The following is a 21,263-nucleotide window of genomic DNA, read 5'->3' on the forward strand; positions in this document are numbered from 1 at the left end:
CCACACCAACATGCTATTCATGTCTGCTTGCCGAGTGGTAAATGTGAGTCTGAAGACCCACAGACAGATAGTATTTATATATTTGATATTCTGTGTTGTTCATTGTTACAGCAATTTTCCACTATCTCAGTATCAAGATAGCTAGATCACAAAACCCCCCCAAACATCTGCATTTTACATTAACTAACTTCTTAAATTACTTGAGCAATGCTAGGTTATTTAGCCACAAGAGTCTTATTACAAGCCATGAGGGATATGTGGCTAACTTTGCATATAACAGTGCTTTGAAAATTAAGGATAAAGTTACAATTTCGTTTTCATGCATTAAAAATAATCGAATGCCATTGCAATGGACAATCATTCACAATAACTGCTATCAAGGTCTAGTGATTCTTCTCTCCAAATGGATCACTGTTTTAAGACTAATTGTGCTAGGTAAACTAAACTAGTAGGATCCTTTTGAAGTCATCTTCAAAACTCCCATTGATTTTAACAGTTAGGATTTCACCGAAGAGCATTCAGGACTGTTAATCTACTTTACTTTCAACTGTTACCCAAGTCTCCCTTAGCATCATGCTTTCTAAAATTTCCTTATCTTGAATATAATTTTCTTTAACTATAGTTGCATACATTTTTCCATTGGCACCTTTATTTTGGTGCTTTCAATCCAGGCTTCTAATTTCTATAGCTTTATTTGTATTGTTTGTTTCTTTTGTTCCCGTCTGTTCTGCATTTAATATAATTTGTAAATGTAATTAGTGTGCATCTTATTCTGTTTTCTAGATTAATAAGCCTCAATAAAGACAGAATCTGAGAGTATTGTAGTAAACACTCTCAAATTGGCAGGGAGTTGGAGCAGATGATCTCGTAGAACTTTTCCCCTCCAATATTGCTGATTTTATAGGACTAGCTCTTTTTGAATGTGTCATGGTCTCCCCACAAATATATTTCACTTGTTCTAATTTAAGTAATTTTAAAAAAGTGCAATAGAAGGCAGGTTTACATTTGAAATATGAATGTTTAAGCAATAATACCTTACATTTAGACTGATCCATAAAAAGAGATTATTTCCCTCTTGAAAATTTAAACATCATTAAAAATATATTTTTTTTGTTAAGAAATTTATCATAAAAAATAAAACCTTTTAGCATTTTTTAATTTAAAAAAAACTTTCTGTTTTGGTTTCTTTTCAGTTTAATGCAACATCAAGCTGAGTCTAGAGCCAGTGTATGTCAATACACCACAGACTTGCCTATGAATTAGCTGCTGTAGTGCATCCTGGGAGGTATAATCTGTTCAGGAACCTGATTCATAAATATGATGGGAATGAGGCACCTGGCCTATAATGCCCCAGAGACAGAAAATTTGTAAATAAATATTTTAGGGTTTGGCTAAAAGGTTTTCAGGTGTTCAGTTTTGAAAGAAAAGTCAAAATTCTCCAATGGAAAACAGATCTATTTAATGAAAAGCTTCATTTAGTCAAAAACCCAATTATCCATGTAAATAGTTCCTCATGCAAAGGTATTCATTTCCTTTTGTCCCTGTATTTAGATTGATTTAACATGCCCACGATTATGATAGGTAGTAGAGACAATTTTAATCAATAAAAGTTTGTAGAGCATTACCCACCATGGTTGCCACTTGCCCTGCTTTTCATCTCTGATAAACTTGGCTTGCATGATTAATTGAATATGCTAGCTTGCACTTCATAGCAGGTGTGAAGCTGCGTCTTGATTTGACATTGAGGTAGACAACATGTTGTAATGTAAATCTCTTAATTTGTAGCAAAAGGGCAAACAAGTACAGCTGTCAACCACAAATAGAGCGCAATATGTTTTGCTACAAGTTTCAATGGATAAACATAAATTGTTTACACACATTTTTGACATATTGCCATCATGCTCTTAATCCAAATCAATATGACCAAAATCAGATTTTTTGCTTTATTCTGTCAGGGTAAATCAGTTTCATGTGGCACAAGTCAGACTTGCATTTACCTGATGGAAAGGTACATCAATTCATGATGACAGGAAGGGAGAATATTAACATATTATCTGGTTTTGATTTTGTTAGTGTACCATACTCATTGGAACTAAATACAGTTTTCCAAGGCTGTATACCATAATAAGCATTTTAACATTAAGAAATTAATAGGCTGTGGGCAAACAGTGGGTGCAATTCCCCTTGGAGTTGGTACCAGTGACTTCAAAGGGAGCTGCTGCCACCCCCTCCAGGTCCAAATTGAATTTAGCAAATTCTGACTTACATGAAATAAGGATTCTCGTGCATAAAATAAAAATCACTATGTCTGTAAAGCACCTAGAACATAACACACGCTAATCATGCTGCATTAATGCATTACTGGAAGGCTTTTAGGTAACACTTACAGGAATAAGATTTTGGACATAATATAATATCACAGCACATCTCAGGATTATTCATAAGAATAACTATAACATATCTTAGTGACTAAAGAGTAAAAGGACTGACTGCACACTGTGTGTGTGGACAGAAGGGAAGCTCATTTTCATTTAGTAGTAAGCAAACACATCTTCAGAGAATGTCCACACTATTCAGAGGACTGACTATAAGTGGAAATAATTTAACACAAAGGCAATCCTTTTTCCCCATCCTAGTTTTTCCTGAGCTTGCTTGTAGCTTTTCTGGAAAGGACTGGATAGTTCTCCACAGGACCAGTCTCACAGTCTGAGGAAAATTAGGCTCTTTTTTTTTTTTTTTTTTAAATGAACAGACAGAAAATAGATCAGACCACATTCTGCTCTCCACTGTGGCTCCCAGGTATTAGAGTAGCAGCACTAGTGTAAGGGAACAGAATTAGGTCAATAGATTATTAGTAGTATTATACATAAAAAGAGTCATATAATACACACACACACACACACACACCAAGATGCAGTGTGATGTCCAAGTGCCATGGGCACAGTGGTGCATAGGCTGGGCAATGTCACTGGCTGAACTGCTGGTGGCACAATAGTGGCTGGTCCAGTAACACAGCTGGTGCCCTGGTTGTCCCCCACACTTCATTACACTACTTCACATATATATGGCTTCAATGGGGATTTGAACTACTATAGGCTGAGAACTACAGGCCTGGTCATATAGACCTTTGTTAGAAAAAGTTCTAGAAACTATCAGTTGCTTGAAAAGAGACTGTATACCTCTTGCGCTCAACCATTACTTACCAGAACATTCAAGTCCATTTCCCCTATAGCCCTGCTTACATTTGCACTTGAAGGATCCCTGAGTATTGAGGCACTCTGCATGAAGGTTGCACTTGTGTGTATTTGTAACACATTCATTTATATCTAGGAAAAAGAATCATTTAGTGAAAAAAACATCATATTGGGACCACAGTTTCATAACAACCCACCTGTATTTTTCATGTCCTTTTCGCTAGTTTTAGCATTACCATTAGATCAAGAGCATCTTGAAACCAGCCATGACAACAGAATTCATTCTTGGGTGGGTCTCAAGGCCATTTGGTTACCTTTGAGCTTGACCCTATTCCATGTGAAGTCAAGAGCAGGTTTTGGTTAATGATATCAGTGAGAGCAGAATTCAGTCCTTAGGGCCTTTGTACATGCCACAAAATTGGCTTTTAAAGCAGCTTAAATGCCCTTTTGCACCGCTTTAATGGCGTTGCTTAATGGCGTTGCTATTTACATGCTTGGTGGCTTATTCAGCTTTAAATGACTTTGTAACATAGCAAGGTAAAATCCTTCCGAGTCGTTTTAGTTTGCTACCTAACAAAGTGCAAAGGTGGATGGGGCACAGGAAGCCGACACACTCAGGGAAGCTCATGCTTGGTGGGCTTTCAGCACCCCATGCACAATCCCCACTGCCTTCTTCTGCTGCTAGCACACCCAGCTGCCCTTCTGCCGCCTTGCCCAGGGGCAAGTCAGCCGTTCCTGGACGGTCCCAGGCAGTGGGGATAGTGCACGGGGTACTGGAGCCTACCTGCCTCTCCCGTGATGGGGGAGAGGGGGCGAGCTACTGGCAGGCTGAGTAGTCCCTGAGCTGCAGGGGACCCCAGTCCTTCCCTCCACAGTGGGAGCACCCCCCAGGGGGCACCTACCTGCTGGCACCTGGCTCGGGTGGTCCCAGGGTGCACTGCTGCTGCGGAGGGAAGCACTGGGCCCCATGCAGCTCAGGGACTGCTCAGCCCACCGGCAGCTAGCCCCTCTCCCCCTACCCCCTCACTGCAAGAGAGGCAGGCAGGCTGGGAGAAAAAAAAAAGGATTGGGCCCCCTCACCCATGTACACACAACAGGGTTTAGTGCTCCCTAATTGAATCCATAGTTTCAATTCAGGGAAAATTAAACACCCACTGCATGTACAAGCACCTTTAGACTCTAAGTATTGTTCTGCTAAGAGAATAAGTATGGCAGTGATTATATGCAGTTTCTTAGTTCCCAATTTGCCTGACAGCACCTCTAAGTCCAACATCAACCACATTGAAAGTCACAGTCGCAGAACTGTGCCTTGAGACTGTAAGACTATACAGAAGCTACCTCATGTCCTTGTGTTTGTAAAATGCCAAGCATAGATATGCAGCTGTAGTAAAAAAATAAAATAATTAGGAAAAAATTCAATAAAATCCACTATGTTAAACTGATATCAGCATGTTTAAACAACAACAGTAACTTTTATTTCCTCTGCTCCACTTGATTTTGCAGAGTGGGACAAGGGCTTTTCTCATTACAACCCACATGAGGGAGCTGAGTTCTTATGAAAACCTTGTGCACACATGTAAAAGTTATGCCAGTATTAAATTATGCTGACATAAGATTTTCCAACATAACTATTATTTCTATCTGCTCGGACACTGGTAGAAGTTGAGCAAATATGCTGTAATTTTAATCTTCTTCTGTTCAAGTTCACAGTTGTGCTTTAACTCATTTATATCAATATAGGCACAGACAGATAGTTACATCAGAACAGCTGATGCATGTTATCAAAGGGCAAGCCCCTCTCTCTCTCCTTTTAAAATAATTTAAAGCTATGTGTGACCACAGCCAGAGTTTACACCCATTCATATTTTATCTAACCATGATTTATTTTTAGCTGATAAAGGTCAACTTTGGAAACAAGCAAAGAGGAAACCTCTGCCTCAAAAGGCAGTGCCAGTGAGATTCAGATTTACAAGTTTGACAGAGTTCTAACTATTAACCAGGCCTCAACATAACTATCAACCAGGCCTCAACTATTAAACCTCATCATTTTTCCCCATGCCCACATATATATCTGAAACTGTAGGCTATTTTTTCAGTTTCAGTGCTCTTGCGGGATTGAGTACAGCAAGAGTATAACCCAGACTTCAGCCTCCTGATCTGCTTTAACGATATCCCAAAACAAAACATTCGTTTTCTCTTGTATGGGTTTACTGTTAATCTAGTTCCCTCTGGACCTTGCGTACAGTATTATTAGAGCAATGTTTTACAATGCCTGCTCTAACAACTAAAGTTTTGCTCTTCTTAAAAAATCCTGGGGGTCAGTTGGAGGCACTAGTTAATGGAATGCAATGAGGGATATTATTTTCATCTGTTTTTGCATTTGACTTGTGTAGGGGCTTCAGAGACGGTACCTGCATACTACATGGATCTGCAAAATAATTAAAACCTGTAATTTCCAGGCAGTTATTTTTTTCTTGCCTGTGCTACATATACATCTCGTTATAAACAGACAGCGACATCAGGATTCACTTTACTGATTAGCTCAAAAAATGACTGTGTGAATATGATTGTATACCATGCATTGTATGCCAGGAGAAATCAAATAACCCTTCAAATAGCATCCTTAAATCAATCTGAATACCCCCTTGTAGTCATTTGTTTCCTTGTCACTGCAGACTGCACTACAAACTACTGAACATCTTTTATGAAGTGCCTAGAGAGGTCTTGGCAAGATAAGATACAAACATTGCAGGTCCTATTGTAAATCATTACTGATATTAGTAAATGTAGCTTATCTGTCATGAGGCTATAGAAACTACTCAATGTCCCAAGGAGGCTTTAAGCAAATTTTTGTTTTTGAGCCATTCTTCCAAACAGAAACCAATACATGTAAAGCAATGACAAGAAAAATGTATGTTGTAGGAAGGGGAAAAGACAAACAAACATAGTTCCTACATCTTACCTATACAGCCGTAATGGCCATTGGCATAGTTCAGTTCATAACCAATCTGGCACTTGCAATAGTAGCTTCCGAAAGTGTTGACACACCTGCGGTTATAAGAGCAAATAGCTTTCCCTGTGGTGCACTCATCAATATCTAGGAGTGAAAAGGGAATTTGGTAAGGTTAAGGAGAAGACAAAGGTCAAGGAGGAAGCAAAAAGTGGCAGTCATTTGAACAATGGTCAGGGTCACAGTTTATTGAAGTCAAAAGTTTCAAAATGTTTATGTTAAATAAAAAATTACCATTGGCTTTTATGCTTGGGGATTGTTTTGTATCTGGTTACAGGAAAGGAATGGGGACAGTTTAGCCAATTTCAGTGGGAACCTGGAGAGCTGCTATGTTAAATGATAGGCCATTTGAAAGACTGGCAGACAACAGCAATTCTTACCATTAGGGATAGTGGTTTGTCCCACAGTCAAGAGTTGGGTGGGAAGGGGCTTCACAAATTCTGTGTTTTCTATGCTTTGAGTAGAGGGAGAAAATGTCAGATGATATGATTTAAGAGAAATAGGGAGAGTCAGGGAAGGAAGGAAGAGCAAAATGTCTTTTGTTCATTTTCTTCCACTGCTCCTTGGAGGGCTAAATCATGAATTGATGAGACAGAAGTTCCCATTATGACTAGAATGTGAGTATACAAGCTGAGCCATAAATCCCAGGAGAGCAAACGGGCCTTACCTTTTCTAATCAATGAGAGAGAGATCTTGACTAGATATGGGAAGGCTGGAAAACCCAACAAGGAAAAAAGTTTGAGAACCAAAACTGGTTTTAAGCAGTTAAATGTTACTAATTTCATTTGAGTAACAAACTGCACATGCCTGTACATCTGGACATGGCCTCTGAGTATGCTATGAATTCATTGTTTTTAATTAGCATCTCTTTTTTCTTATAGCAGGCATCCTAAAAGCAGGATGCCTACTTATATCACTGGGAGTGCTGAGTGCAGAATGCCCACAAAGGAGGTCAGAGAGCAACATTTTCATAGTTTTCTAGAGTTGGAAGGGACCTGGTAGAGATCAGGGGTGGGCAATTATTTTGGGCGGAGGGCCGCTTGATGAGTTTTGGTGAGCTGTTGAGGGCCACATGGGTAACCCCGCCCCTTCGGTTGCCCTACCCCCTGGTCCCCATCTTGGGACTGGATGTCCCGCCCCCTGATCCCTGACCTTTGCCACCGGAAGTCCCTCCCCTTGCACAATTTACCAGGTAGCAAGGGGTTGTAAGCCCTCTAACATCCTGCCCCAGCAGTGGGGTTTCAGGAGCATCAGACCTCCCCCAGAATTTTCCCCCTACCTTTGCCAGCTGGTCCCAAAAGGAGGAGGCTCCGCTGTTACGCCTCAGCTCTGTATTCTTGGGCAACCCTGGCACAGGATGCAGTCTGTCTGACTCACAAAGGACTCACCCCCCCCCACCTAAATGAAACTGATTAAGATGCAGTGAGAGACGCACCTAAGACCCTCACCAGATAAGGGTGATAAGAGTGAAACAACTGCCCTAGGTCTCATTTGCATCCGAGATGGAACCAGATGACCATTCATTTACATGAGAGATGGAGAACAGAAAGCCTGAAGCAGAGACTGCAGTGAATTCTGGGACCAGAGAAGCAGGAGAGCGCTGCATGATGGGGAATCTGTGCTTCCAATGTTAATCAACCCATGTTCACACACACCCAGCTCAGCATTTATCAGACCAGTTCTAATCCGGATTTGCTAAGGACTTTTCCCCCCCCAGACACACACACACACAGCTCTAAGTTTAATAGGCATCTCGGGCCGTACATTCCCCGGTCCCACTATGGGAGGCCTATTTAAACTTGATTGACTAAAACTCGGTTGCCGGGTTAGGGAATGCTGAGGCAAGAGACCGAGTCCGAGGGGGTATGGGCAACATTTGAACAATGGTTAAGGGTTCATCACAGCATCCAGCCTGCTGGAGCCCTAATCCCAGGTGTTGTCGTATCTTTCCCGAGATGACTGGTGGAAGTCCTCTCCACAAAAGGTTATGAGCACCCCAATAATTGCTTTAGATCTGGAAAAGTCATGCTAAGCTGAGGCTTGTGCACAAGTAAAAATCCCAAATCCTGATGCTGCAAGCTATCTATTGTTCCTGAAGAAACCATGAGATATCCCATCAGTATATCTGCCATCCATAGGAATTTCAAGCTGGCTCCCAAGTATTTGGGTTACTCCCTAATCTTAAGTGTTTCCTGATTATCAATCAGTTTCCTGAGATGGTCCAAACCAGATAACCCCTTGTCGATAGAAAAGACAATGATTTACACTACTGAGGGTGCTTCAAAGCAGCTGAACTGAGGGTATAAAAATCTGTAAGTGTGTGTGCTTAAAAAAGGAGAAAGAGAAAAGAAAGAAAAAGAAGAAGCAGGAGGAAAGAAGGAAAAGGAAAGAAGAAGAAAACTCCTGTGCTGACACCATCCCCTGTCGTTCTTGGGACACTGGAAGAACAGATCGTCTCTCTCTTCAAGGATTGTGCTACGGACTGTGCCTGTCAGCTTTGCAGCCTGAGTACCGTGGATTAGGTGAGATTACAGCGTTCTCTCTTCTTTGTAGGCATAAACTTCTGAACCTGAACTGTATCAGTTAAGCTTGAGCTAAGTTTCCCCAAATACTTAGTGAAACCAGGGTAGTATTGTCATTGTTTGTGTTTGTTTTTCTTTTGCATGTCTATTACTACTAGTACTATTATATATTTCATATGCTTAGCAATAAATAAGTTTTATAGGCAAACTGGTAGTAATTGGGTATATTTTTCCTTCTCTGCTTCTTTTTCCTCCTGTGCTCTGCAGCAACACTTCTTTTACCTATGCTAAAGATCCCTGTGAAGCCTAAATTATTGTGGGGTTTGCTCATCAAGAGGCCAAAGATTGGGACGTGCTGAGTTTGAAACACATAAGGGGATCAGCTTGTACAGGCTGATTGACCCAGTTTGACTCAGACGTGCCCTTATGAACTGAATGCTGGCCCATAAGGGTGTCAGCTGGACACCTAGCCGGATTCAGAGGGATTCTGTTTACCTGTGTGCTTGTGTCTGACTGCATTTTATTGTTGCTCTTATGAACTGATTCTTGACATATGAGGGTGTCAGCCTGTCCATGCTGATCAGCCCGGCCAGGTCAGGCGTGTCACGTTAGTGTGTGTGTGTTTGTGTGTATGACTGATTTGGTGACTGGAGGAACCCAGTCCCATTGAGATTGAGTCCTGCAAGATAGCTCCACTGGGGGTGAGGGCTTGCAGAAGGGAGAAATACAGCTCCATATAGTAACACAAGCAGCACATTGACAGAATCACCAAGACCCTAGAAACTATCCTTAATAAATGAGCACACCCCAAAGTAATGGGCAAATTTGGTAACACCGCCGCCGCTTCTGCTGGCCAGTGCTGACCCAGCCGGGCTTCTCCTGTCCCCAGTAGCATGTGGGAAGCTGGCTTCAGCCGCGTGCTGCTCCGGATGGGACGGACCTGGCCAGGTCTGCACTGGGCAGCAGAAGTGGCGGTAGAATCATGTGCTGCTCGGGACTGACTGGTGCAGGCAGGAGGAAAGTGAAGCTGAGCCCCTGCCGCTCCTGCTGGGCTCATCCTGTTCCAAGTGGTACACGGCTCCGCTGCCACCTCTCCTTCTTGGTGCTGACTGGGCCACAGCTGTGGCCCAGCTCCTGCTTCCCCTCCCCAGTGCAGGCCCAGCCCAACCCTGCATGGCCCAAGCAGCACGGGGAAAGCCTGCCCAGCAGCCGCTTTCCTGGGCTTACCTGTGGGGCAGGACCCTTTCCAGTCCCATGCAGCAAAGCAGAACCCGGCCCAGATGTTGTTTCCCCTCACTGGCGCCACAGGTTCTGCCCCCCCGCCCCCCTCAAGCTGCAAACGTGGCCTGAGCCGGGGCGGGGCGGGGCGAGGCCAGCTGGGGTAGGCTGAGGTCAGGGTTGGTCGCCTCACAACCAGAACCCAAGGGAACAGCCTGAGGTGCTGCAGCTGGTGACTCGGGCTACTGGAGGCTTCTAGAGAGGCAGCTGCCATTACATGGGTTTTGAAGGGGCTCCAAAGGCCAGAGGGAAGTGCTTGGCAGGCCGCATCTGGCCCACAGGCCGTATTTTGCCCACCCCTGTGGTAGATCATCGGGTCCAACCCCCTGCTCCTACTTCTACTTATTCCCAACTCTCCTGTCCCAGGAACTTCTCTGTGCAACCAAAGAACCACAAACAAGATAACTCTGGCAGACCCACCATATCAAACTGTGGTATCCTCACTGAAGAACTATCAAGATTCACAGAAACTAGCCTGAAACCACTTGTCAATCAAAGAGCAAGTTATATACAACACACCACAGACTTCCTCAACAGAATCCAGAACATCAGCCACCTCCCCAAGAAGGTCGTAGTCGCAACCATGAATGTCACCAGCCTGTATACTAATGTCCCACACTATGAAGGCACAGTTGCCTGAAATACTTACAAAAACATGGACTACACTCAGATTTCCAGCAAGTTGCACAAATCCTCCACATCATCCTCACCCACAACAACTTCACTTAACACTGATAGTGGTTTTATGGCTCATTATAACCTACCTGATCCCCAAATTCTCCCCGAACATGAAAGGTGAGAAAGACCCTTCTCTTTTTCGATAGGCTTTGTATCAGTGGGTGCATCTACTCAAGCGCTTTACTGTAGTGTTGATTAATTAGCACTGCAGTAAAGTATCACTATCTACACCTGTGCCCCAGAGCAGCTGACTCTGGTGCAAACTGAACTGGAGTTTATAACATTGCCTTAATGGCATGTGTAGATGCCCCCAGTAATCAGTGATCAGGTACTTTTCTTCTGCTAAGAGTTTGTCTACTATCCCTGAGAATCTTTTCCCCTCTCTTGCAATTGTTTCTTTACTATGCTGTCTTGGCTTTCATTGCTCAGACCTGATGAAGAATGTCTTGAGTTTGAAAGCTTGTCTAAGTCTAACTCTATACAGTTGGTCAAATAAAAGAGATCATCCTAAGAAATCCTTGCCTTTTGAAACATTCTGATGCAATTATTATATATAATACTATATTACACTATTACCTCTAGACCAGGGTTCAAATTATAGAGAAGCTTGAGGGGGCTGACCTCCCCATAAGAGACAAGAACCCCCTCATGGACTGTCAGCTTCTGGCCACCCCGCACCTTTCTAAACAGCCCAGGCGGCAGCAGCAGTGGCAGCTCCTTCTGGTTGCCACTGTAGCAGATTCCCCCGCCTCGAAGAGTTGACATGTAATTCAAGCCCTGCTCTAAACCATTCCTACTCTTACTAGGATACAAGAATATGCTTTGCATACAAGAATATGTTTTCCTGGAAAAGTAGAGCCCAGGTTTCCAAACTGGAGTATACACGGTTTAGTTAAGGACTGTACTTGGAACGAATTGTGAAGGTAAATATTAGCACCCGAATGGTTAACTATCTGAGTTATGTGCATGGCTCAGACATGTAGCCGGATCACTACTAATATTAGGGCCTGAGATTAACTTTGAGGGCCAAAAAAACAGATGTTTCTGTACCCAACAAAGAGACTAAATGTATATCCATTTATAGTACTTATATACTTTTCACTATTTGCTGTCTGAGCTTCTCCCAGTCTTTAATATATTTATTCCCATAATATCTCTGTGAAGTAGGAAATTGCTATTATTTTTGATTGTGCAGGAAAACTAAAGCCTTGGACGCATGTTAATTTGTAGAGTGCTTTTTGTAGCACTACAGAAATAGTGCGTCATAGGATGTTCACACATTCAGAGTCCCCTGGTCAGTGCTACAAATTCTCCTAATATCTACCTTAACCAGGAGGTGATAAAAGACTGCTCCTTTGTTCCTGTGCCCCCTCAGGGGACCCTGTCAATGAGCCCAACTACTGACAGTCTAACCAGTCCCCCTTCCCCAGCAGGGGAGAGGACAGGCTGTTTTTGACAGCTGCAGTTTCATTGCCCAGAGTGGTGATAGGGTTGTCTGATAGCATGCTGCCTCCCAGCTCACTGGTGACCAGAGCAGTGGCAGAGCAAAACTTGCCCCAAAAGACTGTCATGGACCCCACAGATTTCTCTCCCTCCCCACTTTGAGAGGGAAGTGGGTAGAGCAGAGCACAGTGGGATGCTAGGGTCCAAGAGACTCCCTGTATCACTATATGCAGCTGTCCATGTGCTACATGTGGTGCTACAGAGAAGTTCTTTGAAACAGGTACACTTTTCTAGTGCATTCGCCATTTTTGTGACACTATATAGCACGAATGTCTACCCACTGGCTTTCTGTAGAGCTGAAGGTAGAGGTGTGCTACAAATGTAACATGACCACGGCCCAAATAACACTTCCATGGTCACATAAGGGGCGCCTATACACAAGTGCAGAGGCTGCTCCAATGTGGCAATTGCTGCGCTTCAGCAGCCTCCTGTGTCTCGTGTATCAGCATCCCCCTGCTTAAAATAGTGGCAGGAGCATTTTATCTAAAGCTCATCAAATGAGCTTTAGTTCTGTCATGACCCAAAGGTCTGATTTTTTTTGTGTGCGCTTCGGCACTCGAATTATCCCCGTGGGTTTATAGCTTCATTGCACGGAGGAGTTCTGCTGCGCAGAGAACCCGCATGCAAAGGAGTGTTCCTGCCACTTTGCAGCTATCTTTGCAGGGTGCATTTCCCTTTGCAACACAGAAATGCACGGTGCAAAGATTTCCCACTCGTTGTATGCAAATTCGTGCCCCGCAATTGGCTAGTGCTAAATTATTCACACGTGGCGGCTAGCGATTGGCCTGCTAGCCGTATAAGAGGCTTGAGCAGTTTCCACCCAAGCCGAAGAGGACTCCGCATCCATCTCGTGGGGACTCTGGGTGTGCGCGGCAGGGTAATAGAAACCCTGTGTGTCGCTCAGAGGAGTTTGGCGGCCTGATCCACCGCCCACCTCTTCCCGTCTTCGAACGGAGCCTACTATAAGACGTAACGATGAGTTTAATGCGCGCTTGTCCTGGACATCCGGAGTTCTGTCTGCGTGGAGCCTAGCAAACTCCACGTGATTGTTCGTGTTTTGTCTGCATGGAGCCTAGCAAACTCCACGTGTGTTCGTGTTTTCTGTTGTAACCGTAACTCAAGCAAGTTCTCAGCCTGCACCGCGACCATCTCGGTGTAAGTAAAACAATCTTAAAATCAACCGTTATGTGTCTGTGCCTAATTCTAGCTCGGCGACCTCCCTCTCCGACCCGGCCTGCCCGGGCTGCTGGCCACAGCCCGCGTGCAGAGCGATGAAAAGGGCCCGGGGTCTGACCCGGCCCGCACAAGTTCAAGCACCCTCACCACCATTTTTAAGCATGGGGATGCAACAAACGCGAAACAATAAAAATGGATGTAAGAAATGCTAATAGAAAGTTTTAGGACTTCTTCTAGACCTGTCTGCTATATTTAAATCCATACTTCCTGAATGCCTGACTTCAAAAAGCTCTTAAATAATTCAAACAACTGTTAATAATAAAACTACAATGGGTGGTTGGATAAGAGAATCCTGCTGATACATTCAAAATGGGCCATCACATATTAATTTAATTTCTGAGCAGAGAAATAATGTTCCCACCATAGCATGTTTATTGTTTGGAAGCTGAGCCAAGTATCCATATGGGTTCACTCTATAGCTCCTAAAAGCAATAAAATGCTTTCAGGTCACATGAAATTCATGTATGACTTGCTATTCCAGCTGTGTAGCAAAAGGTCAATTTATATAGTAACTGTCCCTCTTTAGAGCAGTGTCTATGGGTTGATAAGTAATCTTTTTCTTGAAAGGTTGTGCATAATTTTGTTTTTGCCAATCTAGTTAAAATTCATTTCCTGTCTGTTCGACATGTTAATTAAAACTCTCCATGATGCAAAATATTCTTTTGGCTGTAGAGTTCATTCATTTAAAATGTTTTGCTCATCAACATCTGAAACTGAATAGCTACTGTTATTTCCGTGTTCCTCTGGGACATCCCATTCTAAGCTTTCTTTTCATAATCTACATGCGACTCTAAATCACTTGTAGTGTGACAAGATACCACTGTGATGGGTGCAATAAAAATGAGAAATATTCCATATTATCTATATGTTAGAGACATTTTAACAAGTAATAATATTTATAGAAGGGACAGTTTTTCTATTGTCCTGTCACCAACTGTAGGAAATAATATTTTCTTACTTTTTCATTTCAGTTTTCAAAAGTTGCCTAACTAGACTGGAAGTTTTACAAATTCTTCATTAAAAGTATTTGAGAAATTTCTGACCATTTTTCCCCTACAAAATACTTATTTGTCAAAACAGAAATGGTATGATTTGGTTTTGGTATATTTTCCAACCCAAAAGAAATGTTGAAATTTTTTCTAAATTGTCAAGACATCACATTCCAATATCTTTTAATGCAAATTTTAGGTTTTAGCTTTGAAGATGGTTTTCATGTCAAGTTTTATTGTAAACTAAAAAAAATAAAGGCCAAACTAGAAACAAAATATTGTGACTGAACTGAACCAAAATTCTATTCAGTTTTCCAGTTTGGGAATAAAATTAAGGTGTCAGCTTTTTGTCCTTAGTCTTTCAGTCATCCCTAACAGCGAATTCCCAAATTCTGTGAAGCAAACATTGTCTACTGAACGTCTCCATTGTGGACTCAGCTGTGGTTTAGTCTGGAGCAAGGGGCCATGTTTTATTATGCTGGTCTAGGTACAGTCTTAATCCTATGATTCCCAGTCCACTACTTCTGTTAAATTTGTAACATGGGGAATTATAAGCTCTCTACATTATGCAATAAACCTGCATCTCCAGTGTATAAGTCAGTGCACTAACAGTGTAGAGCAAAGCTCTGTTCACTTCCTGGTATGAGTAGCCCACATGTGTGTGCAGGAATAAAGGGTAGAATACACCCCTGACCCCGCTGTCCAGCTGTGTAAGCCGGGCTACAACCTAGTAAAGGAGAACACTATTTCCCGTTTTCTCTTTTTTCTTTTTTAAGGAGATGATATAAACATGACTCATCCAAGAATCTTAAACATTTCTTCTGATCTGAAAAGCGATTTAAACATCATGATACATATGTTCTGCTCTGATCATGTAAAATTTCAAAGCCATGTGGATATATGATGCATCTCTGAGCAACAGCAAGCCCAGCCTTCTATCGGTATGTAGCTTAAGGCTGTTGATAATTGGGATTGCTGAGTTTGCCACCTGCTCTGTATTCTGTGGAAGAGTCTTGATTTTGGCAGGTTCACTCAACATCCAGAAACAGTGATCAAAGTTGTTTAAAGATGTTCATTTAAGTTCAGTAAGAAATAGCCCTTGCCCTTTTAGGTTTCACAATGTGGTGGTCTTGCCTTATATTATAGCATTGAACTGAGAAATCAGATTGCAACAGAACAAGCCCACAATTGCAGTTTCACATAACAACTCCCTAAACAATGTGACATTAAGGCAAGGCCTCTATACCGTACAGAAAAAAAATCAGATGAATTGTATTTACAATGTACAGTTCATATAACACAAAAAATGCATAGTTCCATTTTCTGGTAGGAAAGTTTTCTGTCTAACCATATAAGGTAAATTGATAGAACTGGTATTTGATTTGAGATGGATGCTATTCTTTCATTTAATATCCCAAAATATGTTAAAAGAAACACTCTGACCCTACTACAAAAGAAGCACAGTCATTTTTCAGGGATGGGACTGGCCATAGAAGAAAACTATAGTGTCCTATAATATTCAAAATGTGCGGGCCGGGCACCGATCCCGCCGCCAGGCGCGAGTCGGGAGGAGCGATCCGCGGCCCGTCTTTTGCGCATGCGGACTGTGGCCAGCAGCCCGGGCACGCGGGGTCGGAGAGAACCGGCGGCGAGCTAGAATTAGTCACAAACGCGTAGTGGTTGATTGAAAAGATTGTTTACTTACACCCGAAGATGGTAGTGGTGTAGGCTGGACAGGTTTCCAGGCACAGCTCTGCTTAGATCCTCGCTAGAGGACCACGACAAATTCAATTACTCCCATGGAGTTGTTTAGGCTCCGCGGGTCCAGTTCGGTTTCTTGGTTCCCCAGAGTTGTTTAGGCTCCGCGGGTTCAAAAATTGGGTTTACGGGAAAGGGATACGTCTGAGATTGCGATCAGTGATGGGGAGAGGCTAGAAGCGAAAGCTCTGTAGGTTTGGTTATTAAGCCTCTATTACCTGCTTAGGGGAGGCACGTTGGGTCCGCGAGGGTCCGCAGCACTTGGAGATCTTCACACAGAGTTCTCTCTCTCCCTCCCTCCGACTTGGGCGGAAGCTACCCAAGCCTTTTGTATGGCTAGCAAGCCAATAGCTAGCTGCCACATGTGCCTACATTTGGAACTGGCCAATAATGTGGCGCGAATCCAAATACAAATGGCGGGAACTCCTTTGCAATGTGCATCACTAGTATGCAGCAAAGAAATGCACCCTGCAAAGAAACTGTAATTTGGCGGGAAATCCCCCGTTGCACCAGAGTTCTCTCCTGCAGCAGAGAACTCTATCGTGCAAAGAAAGCTACAATCAGTGGGAAAATAATTTAGCAGTGCCGAAGCACACACAAACAAAAACCACAACTTTGGGTTGTGACACAAAATAGTATGGATAATTACATTGAAAAATAATATAAGGCTCTAACCTGGAGCCTAGAGGAAGAGCTCAATACTAATTAGTTTTGCCTCAGCTTCAGTTCAAAACCCTTTAAGATGTAGGACTTGTTCTAAATCAGGGGTGGGCAAAGTCTGGTTCCCATGCTGGATCGGGTCCATGGTGGACTCCATTTCCCAGCAGCCCCTGCCTGTATCACTGTGGCAGGTTTCTATGGAGACCCCAGGAGTGACAAGGCTGTGACAGCGTGGGGCCAAGGTTTCCATAGAGGCTGGGCCTACCAGCACTGGCAGGGAACATAGCTGGGTGGGGAGCTGCTCCGGAGCTGGGAATTTGTGGCAGTGGCAGCATGCTCTGGAGCCTGGGCAGAGCTGTAATCCACTGCCTACATGCCCCATACAGGGGTGTGCAGGCAGTGAATCACAGCTCTGCCCTGCTCCAAACCATGTTGTCACCCATGCAAGATCCCATCTTCAGCCCTGGAGCAGCTCCCCACCCAGCTGGGGCCAGTCTCCATGGAAACCCTAGCTCTTGGGTCCTCCATAGACACCTGCTGCAACGATGCAGACAGGGACTGCTGGGAAATGGAGTGCGTCCACCAGTCAGACCTGCCATTTTGTCCACGTCCATTCTAAATGGTTCTGTAGAAAAGAAATTTAGAAGAGAAAAATACACCCCACCGAACATACCTATACATGTTCTTCCATTAGGTCCCAACTGAAGTCCGGTTGATGGACATAGACACCGCACATCCCCTTTGATTTCTTCACATCCATACTGGCAGTTCACCATGGCACAGGTCCTGGAATCTGGCAATAGAAGTGCTCATTAGACTGGAATCAGACTAACCCATTTACTTCCACATTTAGCAAAACAAAATACTCCCATTGTTCTTAACAACTGTTCATTGCATTAATTATGCATCCATAATAATACTCAATAGCACAAGAGATGTATCTACATGTCTGCCACACCAATATAGCTATTTCTTCTCTTTCCTCTTTGTTTTTCTTATTCCTCTTCCCCTTCCTTTCTCTTCCACGCATGTATCCTTCAGTGTTTTATTGTTCCCTCTCTCAGACTGTAAGTTCATGGGGTAGGTATTGCTTTTTGACCTCTTGCAGGGTCTGATCAAGTATAATAACATGGTACAGACAAGTAAAACAACAGCTCTACCTTGCAACGATGCAGCTCTTCAAACTGATAGAAAAATAGAACTTTGAGTCACTGCTACCAGATTACTGTTTTAGTGCAAGTTGGGTAAAATCTCCTTAAAGCTGGTAGATGGAACAGTTATGTTTTATTCAGGAAAAATGTAAACAGCAATAAAGCTCCTTTGTGGAAGAGAAAGCTGAAACAGCAGTCACCACCTAAAACAAGTCCAGTTAGGAATTTGAGCAATGTAAGTGAAAGATTTTAACTGAGAGGCTCATACTTTTTGGCCAGGTACAGACATTACACTGTTACCAGTATAAGTGATCAGAAACTGGTCTTTACCCATAACAGAACAGAAGTCTGGCATACATAGACTAATTTAAAAATGAGGGAGACCAGTTTAAGATTTGTCCTCCTCCCCTCCAAGGGTGAATGAGTGTTATGTTCACCACTGATCTAAACTACGATGCTTACAGAAAATGGTGCAACTTAGATCGATTCCGCCTTGGGCTTTTTGAATGTCTGTACTTAGCATTTGAGTGCACTCTATACAGGCATAGATGAAGCAACACTGAAGCACAAAGAGAGACACCTGGGAAGCTACAGAGACAGGCAGAAAAGCATTAGCAGTGTGATCCTGAGAAAAGGCAGAGAGAGCGTGTTAGGACAAATTTCTGATCTGAGAAATACTTGTAACTATGAGCAAAGGAACTCTTTCCTGTTTCATTCCTATCAGGTTTTGAGAAAAAGGAGCTGTGTGAATATTTTTGTAAATAAATAGAATTATATCAAAGAAATATCAGATTCATCATTCAATTCACCCCGTATTGGGAACAACCCACTAAAACCTGAATATTAGCCAACAGTTTGTGTTAAAGATTTAATGGTTTGATGTACAGAAAAAAAGGGGGAGAGACTTACTTAGTCTATGAGGTACGTATCTACCCTTTCTGCCTGACTTCAGATTAACACAACTAACTAACTCTCTATGAGAAATAAACAAGCCAAATGTATGCATATGTGCATGAATGTAATATATGCTTCTTGAACGCATAGGTTACATACTCCTGTTAGATTTTGTTTCTTATGCTAAAATTCATTTTCCCTACAATCATTTGTTTACTCTCTGAAGAGAAGAGATAAGTATCGTTGAAGTCACTGAAGCATAGTCACCATGGCACTATATAGAGAAGATCAACAAATTTGAGGGATTATAAATGATCATATTTCAGAACATAAAACAACTTTACAATGACAAAGGACAGAAAGAAATTCTCTAGAAGAACATATTATTCTACAGTTGTCTGTGCTGGACTAGATGGAGCACTAGCCTGATCCCACATAACAATTCTTACCAAACTTAGATAGTGGGTTTAATACAGCAGCACTTAACCTCTGGCCCATAGAGCTGTCTCATCTAGCCCCCAGCGCTCTCAACAGGTCTGAAATTTGGCAGCAAGGAGCACTGCTCCCCCACCGCCATGTTTCTTAGCCCCAGAGGCCAGATGACATGACTGTGTGCTGAATCAGTTTGGCATGCAGAGACAGGGGTGTGGGCCTAACTCAGTACATGTGGGACTGGGGACTGGGCAGTGGGACCTATCTGGTATGTGCAGGGCCAGGACAGAAGGCTTGATCCAGTGTGTGGGGCCAGGACCAGGCCAACGGGCCTAATTTATTGTGTGTGAGGCCAGGGCCAAGATGGTGGACCCAATCTGGTGTGCAGGGTTGACACTAGGGCAGTGGGCCAAATTCAGCATGTGGGACCAGGGCCCAATGCAGTCTGTCAAGCTAGGACCATGCATAGCAATATGCCCATGTGCCAATCTTGTGCCAGATTGGGCCCATGGACTGAGCCTGTGAACTGGATCCAGCTTGCAGACCACGCCTGCACCACTCATCCAGTCCGGAGGTCAGAAAGGTCTAGGCACTGGTGGTTTAATACAGTCCTCTGACATTTTTATTTTGTGAACTGCTTTATAATGGAGACTTTCTTTTCATTTTTACCTCTCCTCCTAGATCTATAGTTCTTAATACTAATTTACATATGGGTCTATTCCTGCTAAAGAAAAGGGACCTACTGAATGTAGCTGTGGAGACTTGTATCCCTAAAGATTTTGCCCAAAAGCAATTTCACCAATGCTGGCTTCCAAAAGCCAGTGACCTCAGTACTAACTGGGCAAGTAAAAACAAGTCTTGTGGTATTAACTGAAATGAAACTACAGTAGTCTCAGAGAAGTGCTACTTCATTTTATAAGCATGTTAGTTTGCACTCAAAAATGAGTCAAAATTAGTAGAGCAGAGAGGACAGGGGACCTTTTGGATGAACTCACAAGGGTATTGGATGTTAGTTTGAAATACAGATGGCTGAAAAACCAGGGTTTTCAATTCATAGGAAATGACTTAAAAATTGATTGTGCACTGAACCAAACTGAAACCAAAAGTTTGTTTCAATATTCTGCAACCAGAAAGTCTGATAAAACTTGCAAAGACAGTGTTTCCAAAACAAAATATGTCCCCCAGGCCCTGCAGATGCCCACTGTCATTAGGTTTTATATATAGCATATAATATAAGATATATAATATATAAATCTATAGAACCTGGTGAGGATCAGACACTGATTTCTTGGGGTTAGAGATGGCCCTTCACAAACCCCTGAACTTAAAACACTCAGTGCAGGGAAATTTGGGACCAAACCATTCTTTGCTACAGGCTAACTTTTGCCCTTAGATTTACATATTCCATTTCTACCACTTTTAGTGGAAGTTGGGTATCATGGCATGGTAGAATTTGCCCTAAATGCTGCAGGATATGTTTTTGGTTTCAGACAGAAAATGTTTTGGGCCATGCTAAAAAAGAACTCTAGGGTCACAAAATCTCATGGGTGACTCTTTAGAGCAACCTTATAGCAGACTGCACAGCAGTTTTACAAGCAGTTTAGAAAAACGTGTTGTTTGGCAACTACTAAAAACCCCCTCAGAACTCAGATGTGAAGGTCACACCTCCACCATTAAGCAGCAGTATAACATGTGCCAATGGGTTCTGCCCAGATGAGATGAAAGATTGGCATGCTCCTGAATATAAAGCAATAAATGCAACAGCATTATCCTCTTCCTAATACAAAGCTTGGCAGTCTCTCTGTACAGTGACAGGCTCTATAGCTCCTGGAAAACCATTCCAGTGCATACTACCCAAGTATACCAGTGCAGACTACCCCAGAGTGACAGACTTGGTAGTCTGTCCCAGCTCCAGGTCCTGACTTTGTAGCAAGGACACTGGAAGCTCTCATTGCCCT

At 42.9% G+C, this 21,263-nt stretch overlaps 1 protein-coding gene across 3 annotated transcripts in view; it reads right to left on the reverse strand.

Moving 5' to 3' along the window:
- EGFL6 (EGF like domain multiple 6) overlaps window positions 1–21,263 on the reverse strand; it is a 72,579-nt gene that overhangs the window by 26,610 nt on the left and 24,706 nt on the right. For 2 of the 3 annotated variants that reach the window (XM_014607768.3, XM_059720919.1), the window contains exons 5-7: window positions 17,502–17,621; window positions 6,157–6,291; window positions 3,204–3,326 (exon numbers count right to left, since the gene is read on the reverse strand). In XM_014607768.3, coding sequence (XP_014463254.2) covers window positions 3,204–3,326; window positions 6,157–6,291; window positions 17,502–17,621 — 378 coding nt within the window. The remainder of the gene's footprint in view (window positions 1–3,203; window positions 3,327–6,156; window positions 6,292–17,501; window positions 17,622–21,263) is intronic. The other variant, XM_019495132.2, reaches the window with a different exon arrangement.

The sequence above is a fragment of the Alligator mississippiensis genome, chromosome 1, assembly GCF_030867095.1.
Source record: "Alligator mississippiensis isolate rAllMis1 chromosome 1, rAllMis1, whole genome shotgun sequence".
Classification (NCBI taxonomy): Eukaryota; Metazoa; Chordata; order Crocodylia; family Alligatoridae; genus Alligator; species Alligator mississippiensis.